Genomic DNA, 10,731 nt, shown 5'->3' with positions numbered 1-10,731 from the left:
TTACATTTGTAAGGATTCTCTCCTTTATGGATTCTGTTGTGAACTAGAAGATTTGAAGATCTGGTAAAATATTTCCCACATTCATTACATTTGTAAGGCTTCTCTCCTATATGGATTCTTTGATTAACTTGAAGTTTTGTGGACTGTGTAAAAGATTTTCCACACTTATTAGATATATGAAGTCTTTCTCCAGTAAAGATTTTATGACAAACTTTAAGACTTGAGGAACCAGTTAAGAATTTTCCACATTCATTATGTTTGTAAGGTATCTCTTGGGTACGAGTTCTGTAGTAAGATTGAAGATTTGAGTACGGGATAAAGGATTTTCCATATGTACTACATTTATATGCTTTCTGGTCTCTCTGAAAGTTTAATGATTCGTTTGAGGCATCCCTGTATGTATCACACATGTATCTCTTGGACTCTCCATTAAAACATGTTCCAGTATACCAGCTATGAATTAAACATTCACTTAAAATGACATTCTTCTTTTCATTTATATAAAGTTTCTCTATGGTTTGCTGTTGCAAAGAAGACTGGGAACAGTGATTAGAGATAGCCATTTTTCTATGTTTCCTATAATGATGTTCTGGAATGTATCCGCTTATCTGATTTTCACTTGGATTTGTTTTACAAGTAGAATCATGTAATAAGACACTACCTTGGTATAATATCTCTCCATATTGACTGCTTTGGTAATATATTAAAAACAGATTCTTAACATAACCTATATTAATATCATTTATTGTTTTGGAGTTTTTACAGTTACCTCCCACATCATATCTTCCATGTTTCATTGCTTCCATAAACTCATTCTTATGTTGATCTACATCATTGAACTTTTCTCTGAGTAGATTTTGAGGGAACTGCCATAAATTGTGAGGAAAATATCTTTCACCTTGATGACATTCAGTATCTTTTTCTTTTTTCCACACTCTCATTTGTTCATACAGTATTGAAGCCCTATTTAATCTCATATTATGTGATATATCCATCAGGAAACATAATTCATTCACCCAAATGCCATTTTGTAATGTTTGTATATTTATGTGTAGAATTGAGTTATGCTTTAACACTTGTGAATTTTTTCCTAGAGAATCCTCCACTTCTGAAAATGAGTGTGACATAGACTGAATTCTTTCAGTGGAAGTTTGGGATTCTTGATCATTTTCAGAAATAAAACTAATGTGCTTTTCAAGTTGTTCATTTACATAATCATATATTTCATATTCTGTGCTATCACCTCTACATTCCCAGAACTTGTTTTGATATAGATCTGAAAGGCTATTACATCCAAATCTTCGTGTTATTTTGTTCTGGAAGTAATCCTGTGTACATGCTTTGGGCAATAGCTTCTTAGTATAATCACATGACAGAGCTGAAAGTATTGAAAACAAATCATTATATGACATTTTGGAGTTAGGTGAAAACTATACACATCTATAATGCGTGAAATAACACCAATCTGAGGATCATAGTAAAACAGGACAGAATTGCAGCTATTTTCTTACAAAGAAACAATTTTATAAATATAATGCATATTAGAACATATTTCATGAAATATGCCATATGTTTTATAATATTAGGAATATAATCATTAATTATTCATTAAAACAGTATAATTTAACAAAATTGGTGAAACTATCACCTGTTAATTAATAAAACTTCTTCCCTCTGGAAAAATGACTCTTCAATATGGAAATAAATCATCTTTCCAATGACAAAATGACAAAAATTAGGACCTGCAATACTTCTTTTAGGACTGAATGCTAATTCAACATTAAACGATTGATTTAAAGTTAGAGGGAATAATTATAAGAAACTAGGAATGATAAATGTTAAAATCTTAAGTGCTCCAACATCCCATAAAGATATGTGCTCAACTACATTCATAGCAGATTTACTTGTAAAAGCCACAAACTATAAACAACCTAGATGGAAACCTCATCTGAAGAATGGATAAAGAAAATGAGGTACATCTACACTGTTGTGGTTAGCCTTGGGACTAATTATATTTGATATTAATTCTGTTCTCGTGTGAGGAGCTGCAAGCAAGGAATGAGTCAGAACGCAGGTAATTTCCTGTAAACCTGCTTCTCACCTTAATTTTTTAAAATAAAGGAGAGTTGATGATTGTGCAGATAAAGGAAAGATGGAGTGGAAGAAGGTTAGGAGAAAGAAGAAGGAGAAAATGGAAGAGGGAGAGGATGTAGAGTAGGAGGAAGAAGAAGAAGAAAAGTGGAGCAGAAGCACATGGCCTGGAGAATCCGTAAGTTATGAGGGGTCTCATAGATGTGGAAAATGGTAGTGTAGCAGTAGCTCTGCCCAATATAGGCACACAGCATGTATTCATATTAATTGAGTTGTGTTTTCATTGCCAGGGCATATTTGGGTTGAAGAATTTCTGCAACATTACACAATGGAATATTGTTCAGGTATGAAAAACAAAGACCTTATGAATTTTGAAGTCACATGGATATAACTTGAGAATATCATCCTGTTTGAGATAACCCAGCACCCAAACAATATGCATGGTATATACTCACTTACAAATACATATATAAAAAAAAAACCAAACGTGTACCATATTACAGTAATATGATCAAAAGATTCTTCAAATGAATGAATGTCCAACCAATGAAGCCTGAAATTTACTTAGAAGGGAGAATAAAATTGCCACAATAGGCAGATGGAGAAAGGGAACTGGGAGAGTTGGTCGGTTAGGGAGGGGAATGTGGGTTTCAGGATCAGGTGTAAAGAAGGACATGACAGAAGGATTGATGATTATGAAAATAAATGGAAATCTGCAATTGATGGAGGTCAGTGGTGGTGGATATTTCCCAGATGATATAGATACCAGGGACAAGGGAGAAGTCAAAGAATCAATGAGGGTGACCTTAGCTGTGCCTGGCTATATAGGAGATATGGAACCTGAAGAGGCCATCTCCTGTATTCAGTCATGAATGCAGATAATCAGACAAATTATAATTGGGGAGCATACGCTCAGGTTTCAGCTGCTGCTATTAAGGCATGGAAAGCACTTTCAAGGAAAGGAGAGGCAGGAAAATTCTAAAAACTGACAATGGGCCAGCATATGTTTCTAATAAGTTTCAACAATTTGCCATCAAATGAATGTTTTACATCTGACTGGTCTTCCTTACAATCCACAAGGACAAGGCATTGTGGAATGTGCTCATTGCACTATAAAAGCTTATTTAATAAAACAAAGAAGGGAAAATGTGGAAGACATGATATCCCCAGTACCAAGAGCAGCTGTTTCCATGGCACTCTTTACTATTAATTTTTTAAATCTTGATGAGCATGGCCACTCTGCGGCTGATCGTCATAGTTCGGAGCCCGATCGGCCAAAGGAAATGGTCAACTGAAAAAATGACCTTGATAATAAATGGTATGGCCCGGATCCTATCTTAATCAGATCCCGGGGNGCTATTTGTGTTTTTCCACAGGGTGAAGAAAATCCACTTTGGGTCCCTACGTGACTGACAAGGACCGTGAAAGAGCAAGATGAACCCCAAGATAATCCTCTTGCTCCTGATGATTGAGACCAGGATAAATATACCTTTGTGGGCCATAGTAAGATGGCCAGTACCTTTACTGGTACATTCCAATTCTTCTACCTTGCCTTTGTTTTTTGCAAAGGAATATTTTTTGGATGTGCCTTATGCACGACAAACTCTTCAAGAGCCACGGGCATATAAGAGTAGATTATCTTTAATTGGCAGCATTACTCCCATTAGGTATATTAATGATTCTTTTATTAGAAGTACAGACCTATTGAATCACCTGAAGGGGAACTGGTCGCAGGAGCTGGAAAGGTTGCAGACGAAGCTGCAGATACAGATCCTGAACCTCAATGGGACCAGAGTGGAACCAGTGACCCTTGGAAATTTTACCTCTTGGCTTATCTCTGCATTTTATTATTTTATGGAGTGGGTGGGGGTTATATTGTTTGGTGCAGCCTTATGTTGTGGGATAGTGTTTATGCTATGGTTGGTTTACAAACTCAGATCTCAACAGAAACGTGACAAGGTCGTTATAACTCAAGCACTTGTGGCCATTGAACAAGGGGCCTGCCCTGAAATTTGGTTATCTATGTTTAAGAATTAGTCGGCATTTGAGTTCTCTGCTCTTGCACCCCATGGATCTGCGGATCCATTGCACTGGGATGAGAGAGACTCAATGATCATTGATCAGCCCTTGCACATTGCTGAGGTTTCCTCATTGCACGCGACAGGGTGATCATGATTTCTCCACTAAAATTTTTCCTTAAAACCTGGCTGGCCTCGCTCGTAGAGTTCACACTAGGCCATCTAGCAGTTATTGTCTCACAGCACTGTGGTATCCAGAGATGGGCAACTTTCCTCGTGCACAGACCAACCTAAGACATGTGGCCCGGTGGTGATAGGGTTACCCTATGACAGGTAAGGCTGTGACATTAGAGGAATGACCTAAAACAGGAGCCACAGCAGATGGGCGTAACTGCAGAGGTCTAGACCAGCCTCGTTTTAATAAAACAAAAAAGGGGGATACCCCCACTGCTCCTAGTGACTAAACCACCAATCAAAGAATATACATAGTGAAACTCATGGCTCCAGCTTCATATGTAGTAGAGGATGGCCTAGTCATTCATCAGTGGGACAAAATGCCCATGGTTCTGTGAAGGCTCTATACCCCAGGGAAGGGGAATGCCAGGTCCAGGACATGGGAGTGGGTGGATTGGTAAGCAGGGTGAGGGGAAGGGGATAGGGAGTTTTCAGTGGGAAATCCAGGAAAGGGGATAACATTTGAAGTGTAAATAGGAAAATATCTAACAAAAAAAAAAAATAAGGCAAAGGAGAAAGGAAAAAATAGGGTATTTCAAAATTTTGTTATATGTTAAAGAATATTCACTAGAACAGATAAATTCTTAAGAAACCTGATAATTGTTCAACATGGTAAAAGGCTTGATGTGCATAAAATCAATTTTTCAACCATACTACTATGTAAAACTTTATGTTAATATGAAATTCTTGACCTGACATTTGAAGAGTTACACATTATTTAAATTATAATTTTAAAATACAAGATCTGTACTCCATTTCCTGGGTCAAAACTCTGTCTACATCCCTGGAGGCTGTTTCCATCCTGGACAAACTGGTGAGATTCCCAATATTCTCCCTCCTGAATTTCCTGGAAATGATAGCAGCCATGAGGTCTGCCCTATCTACTCTGTGCTTCATCTTCCAGTCTGTATCACTTCCTGCAATCCCAGATGTCTGGAGCCATCAGGAAACACAAGCTCTGACTGCCTTCCTAGAGGCCTGCCAACACCTTGGATATCCAGAATTCTGAACATATCTCGGACTACATTCTCTTCCTAAAACCCTGGAAGCCTGCTGCCACCCATGGATTAACAGTGTCTACCTAAAATCCCAGAGGCCTTAGATGTCCAGGAACTACCAGCTTGACCTGCAGTCCCAGAGTCCCATAGTTAACAAAGACTACATGGCCTGTAAACACCAGTGACCTCCAGATGGCCTAAGGATAACAAAAGTACATAATCAACAAAATTGAAGGCAATATAGTACTACTACAACTTCCCTGTCCTACAACTCTAAGCCTTTATATCCTCACAATCCTGAAATACAAGAAAATAACCTTAAGTCTAATCTGATGAAGATGATGGAGGGTTTTTAAAAAGAAATAAATAAAATTTATTTACAGAGATTTATTTAAAAATAATAGAAAATATAATTAAACTAGTCGGTTGTCTTTTTAAAAAAAAATTTACTAGACATTTTTTCATTTATATTTCAAATGCTATCCCAAAAGTCCTCTGTACCCTCCCCCTGCCTTGCTTCCCTACCAACTCACTCCTACATCTTGATCCTGGCATTCCCCTGTACTCGGGCAGTAAGTATAGTGCAATACATTCAAATAGATAAAGAAAAATGAATAAAAATGTTAAGGTCTGAAAACTAAAATAAGAACAATGAAGAATATACAACCTGAAAATCTTGGAAACATAAAATCTAGAAAATTGACAAGGAGTTCTTGACATAAGCATCATCAATGCAACATAAGAGAACATCTCAGGCTTAGAAGATACAATAGAAACTTAACTACAGAAGTCAATCCTTTATCATCAAGACAAGAGTATGGCAGCATCTAGAAATGCACGGCACAGGAGGAGTTGAGAGTTCTACATCTTCTGCAGGTCAATAGGAGACAACTGACATTCAGGCAGCTAGGACTAGGGTATTAAAGCTGATGCCCAAAGTGACACACCCACCTCAACAAAGCCAAAATTCCTCTCCTGATAGTGCTATACCTTAGCCCAAGCAAATACAGTCCATCTGAGTGGGGAATAGTCTTGAATATAATGGTACAGAAGACAACATATTGAGCAGAACAGCAATCTATCAGGCTCTAAGATCAACAATTTTTAAATGGGATCTTCTAAAGCTAAAACGTGACTACAAGGCAAACAATACCATTAATTGGATGAAATGGCAGACTACAGACTGAAAAGTACTACATGACCCCTATATCTGACAGATGACTAATATAAAAATATATAAAGAACTCAAGAAGTTAGATAACAACAATTAAACAGATTAAAATTAGGGTACAGAGATAAACAGAGAATAATTATCAGAGGAATCTCTATTGGTTGAGACACTTAAACTAATGCTTATAACTTACAGTCATCAGAGAAATGCAAATCAAAACAACTCTGAGATTCCACCTTATGCCTATTAGAGTGGATAGGATCAGTAATTCAAGCTAGAACACTTACTGACAAGGATGTGGAACATGGAAAACACTTTTCCATTGTGGTTGGATGTGCAACATGATCAGTTGAGCCCAGCATGGCCTTGGAGGAGGCAGAGTGCCTTGGTATCTGCCTCTGGGACAAGGCCCAGGTGTGAGCATCTAGTACTAGCAATGGCTTCTTTGGGTGTAAGATCTGTTTGTAAAATAATGAACAGATTTTCTTAATTTACAAGCAATGGAGGACTCTTTCCTTCCAAGGAATGTCATTCTTTTATGGTTAATGACTCCATGATAACTAAAAACAGCACAAGTTCAGAAGTTGAAGTTACAGCTAATGTCATACCAAATTATTAAACACTGAAATCTTGAAGATAGCCCTTAAGGCTAGGAAAAAGAGCTCTAAATCTGTGATGTTGAAAATATATGCTATCATATCATCCCCAAATAGTGATATTTTGACTTCTTCCTTTACAATATGTATCCCCTTGATCTCCTTTTGTTGTCTAATTGCTCTAGCTAGGATTTAAAGCACTATATTGAATAGGTAAGGAGAGAGTGGGCAGTCTTGTCTAGTCCCTGATTTTAGTAGGATTGCTTCAAGTTTCTCACCATTTAGTTTGATGCTGGCTACTGGTTTGCTGTATATTTCTTTTATTATGTTTATGTATGGGCCTTGTCTTCCTGATATTTCTAAGACTTTTATCATGAAGGAGTGTTGTACTTTGTCAACTGCTTTCTCAGCATCTAAAGAGCTGATCATGTGTTTTTTGCCTTTGAGTTTGTTTATATAGTGATTTATGTTGATAGATTTCCATATATTGAACCATCCTTGCATCCCTGGGATGAAGCCTACATGATCATGAAGGATTATTATTTTGATGTGCTCTTGGATTAGGTTTGTGAGAATTTTATTCAGTATTTTTGCATCGCTATTCATAAGGGAAGTACCCCCAGAGCTCCTTGGAACTGAACCACCAATCAAAGAAAACACATGGTGGGACATGTGGCTCTATCTGTATATGTAGCAGAGGATGTCCTAGTTGGTCAAAAATGGGAAGAGAGTCCCTTGGTCCTGTGAATGTTCTACGGCCCAGTATAGGAGAATGCCTTTGTCATCACGGAAATGGACATCAAATAACCCTGAGATCCCACCTCACACCAGTCTGAATGTGTCAGGTGACAGCAGATGCTGGCAATGATTAGGAAGAAGAGAACTCTTCCATTGCTGGTCTGATTGCAAGCTGGTACAACCACTCTGAAAATCAGAAAATTCAGCTGTTCCTCAGAAAATTCAACATAGTACTATCAGAGGATCTAGCAATACCCCTCCTGAGGGAGGTAACATAATAACAAAAGAACACGCATGGTATGCACTCATTGATAAGTGGATATTAATCCAGAAGCTTGGAATACTCAGGATACAATTCACAAAACACATGAAAGTCAAAAATAAGGAAGACCAAAGTGTGGATAATTTTATCCTTCTTAGAAGGGGGAACAAAATACCCATAGAAGGAGTCACAGAGACAAAATGTAAAGCAGAAATGGAAGGAGTGACCATCCAGGGACTGCCCCACCTGGGGATCCATTCCATAAACAACCACCAAATCCGTACACTATTGTAGATGCTAACAAGAGCTTACTGACAGGAACCTGATGTAGGTGTCTCCTATGAGACTCTGCCATAGACTGACAAATATAGAAGTAGATGCTCACAGCTATCCACTGGACAGAGCACAAGATCTCCAATGAAGGTACTAGAGAAAGTACCCAGGGAGCTGAAGGGCTTTGTTGTCCCATAGGAGGAATTACAATATGAACTAACCAGTTTCTCCAGAGCTCCTAGACAAAAACATCCAACAAAGAAAACACATGATTGGAATCATGGCTCCAGCTGCACATGTAGCAAAGTCAGTTATCAATGGGAGGAGAGGCTCTTCGTCCTATGAATGTTATATACCCCATTATAGGGGACTGCCAGGGCCAGGAAGTGGGAGTGTGGGGGTTGGTGATCAGAGGTAGGAGGGAAGGGATAAGGGGTTTTCAGAGGGGAGACTAGGAAAGGGGATAGCATTTGAAATGTAAATAAAGAAAATATCTAATAAGAAAAGAAATTATAAAAAAAGAAATACCATATAGAAAATTTCTATTATAGATTCTTCCTAAGACATGGGATATGAAAAGCAGTTGAAGTGACATTGCCACAAATTAAAATGAGTTAGGCAATAACTTCATGGCAAATGCTACTACATCTAGAACCTAGAACAAGGGACAGGTTATAACCTTTTGAGTTATTGTCCAAAGGTAACCTATAGTCCAGTTTCATTTCTCAGATAAATCCAAACCAATTTATTTTCCTTCCAGAAATGAGTATATTTGCCTACTGCTGAGACAGTAAAAACATAAAGCAACAAACAGAGATATTGCACTGTTTGTTTAACAGAATTGTTTATCCCTAATGAATTACATTCATAGCACTGCCAGGTACTGCAATGCTATAGGAGGATAAAATAAATTATTACTCTCACTGAGCTAAAGAATTATGGATGTCCAAGGCTAACCTTCCTGGAATATATGTTCACTGTTGTATATAATTCTCCAAATGGTTTGGAGTTTCCTATCACCTTATAATTGGCAGTATTATAGCTCTGTGAGCTAAAAACCCATATATGATACTACTTATGAGGCCAAGAATATGAGATCATAAGGACTTGGACCCAACCTTAAAATCTACTATTCTTATTTATTAATAATTTTACTTGTTTACATTTTAAATGATATCCTTCTGCCCAGTATTTCGCCACAAACACCCCATTTCATCTTCTATCTGCCCCCTACATTTTCCCTCTATGAGGGTGCTCCTCTACCTACTCACCCTCTCTATCCTCACCACTCTCACATCCTCCTACATTTGGACATCAAGCCTCCATAGGACCAAGGGCTTTCCCTCCCATCGATATCTGATAAGGTGATCCTCTGCTACATATGAATCTGGAGCCATAGCTCTCTATATTTATACTATTTGGTTGATGATTTTCCCCCTAGGAGCTCTGGGAGATATAGTTATTTGATATATTTTTTTATGTATTTGCAATCCTTTTTAGCTCCTTTATTCTTTCCCCTAGCTCATCCATTTGCAATGCCGGGCCCAGTGTGAGTATCTGCCTCTATATTGGTCAAATGCTGATAGAACCTCTCAGGGAACACCCATATCAGGATCCTGTCAGCAAGCACTTCTTGGCATGATCAATAGAGTTGTTGTTTGGTGTATACAGACTGCATGGTTAAAATTTTGATATTTGTAAGTAATCCCATCCCTCAATTTGAGGTAGTACCTATCTACTGGAGGTAGTCTATGCTGGTTATATGTTCTTGGGTATTTGGCTACAGTCATCACCTTTCTGTCCTAGGAGACTCTCCATTCCCTGGGGTCTGAGACTTTCTAGTAGCTACCTACAGTTCCCCATTACCCATTGCTAAAAGAAATTCAATATCCTGACCCTCTGAACTTCTCTCCTCTTTCTTTCAATACCTGATCTTGCTCTCCTTTCTCCTCACCCTGGTTCTTCCATCCTCTGCATGCTGTGAGGGTGTGTGGGTTCATTTCTGGGTCTTCAGTTACATTCCATTGATCTACCTGCCCATACCTGCTGTATTTTTTTTAATCACTATTGCTCTAAACTACAACTTGAGGTCAGGGAAGGTGATTTCCCCAGAAGATATTTCATTGTTAAGAATGGATTTGGCGCTCTTCCTGTCTGACCAGCACCGAGGTGGCTGGGGCGCTGGGTCGGCTGACACCCACCAGCTATCCACGACACCTGCCACAGGATCTTGAGACTTCTGGTGAGTGGAACACAGCTTCTGCTCCAGTCCAATCGCGCGGGACCTGAGACTGCTTTGGTTGGGGAGGCAGAAAACCGGCCTGAGTAGGGCCACAAGCCTCTTCCGGTC

General features: G+C 38.5%; 1 protein-coding gene across 1 annotated transcript in view; it reads right to left on the bottom strand.

The window, feature by feature from the left end:
• Window positions 1-1,412, bottom strand: part of LOC110295948 (zinc finger protein 2-like) — a 2,991-nt gene extending 1,579 nt beyond the window's left edge. The window contains 1 exon segment of the mRNA XM_021164367.1: window positions 5-1,412. Within this exon segment, the coding sequence (XP_021020026.1) occupies window positions 5-1,412 (1,408 nt within the window).
• Between the last annotated feature and the right edge of the window lie 9,319 nt (window positions 1,413-10,731).

This window comes from Mus caroli, chromosome 1 (genome assembly GCF_900094665.2).
Source record: "Mus caroli chromosome 1, CAROLI_EIJ_v1.1, whole genome shotgun sequence".
Taxonomy (NCBI): domain Eukaryota; kingdom Metazoa; phylum Chordata; class Mammalia; order Rodentia; family Muridae; genus Mus; species Mus caroli.
This window is presented reverse-complemented; position numbering and strand designations above follow the sequence as displayed.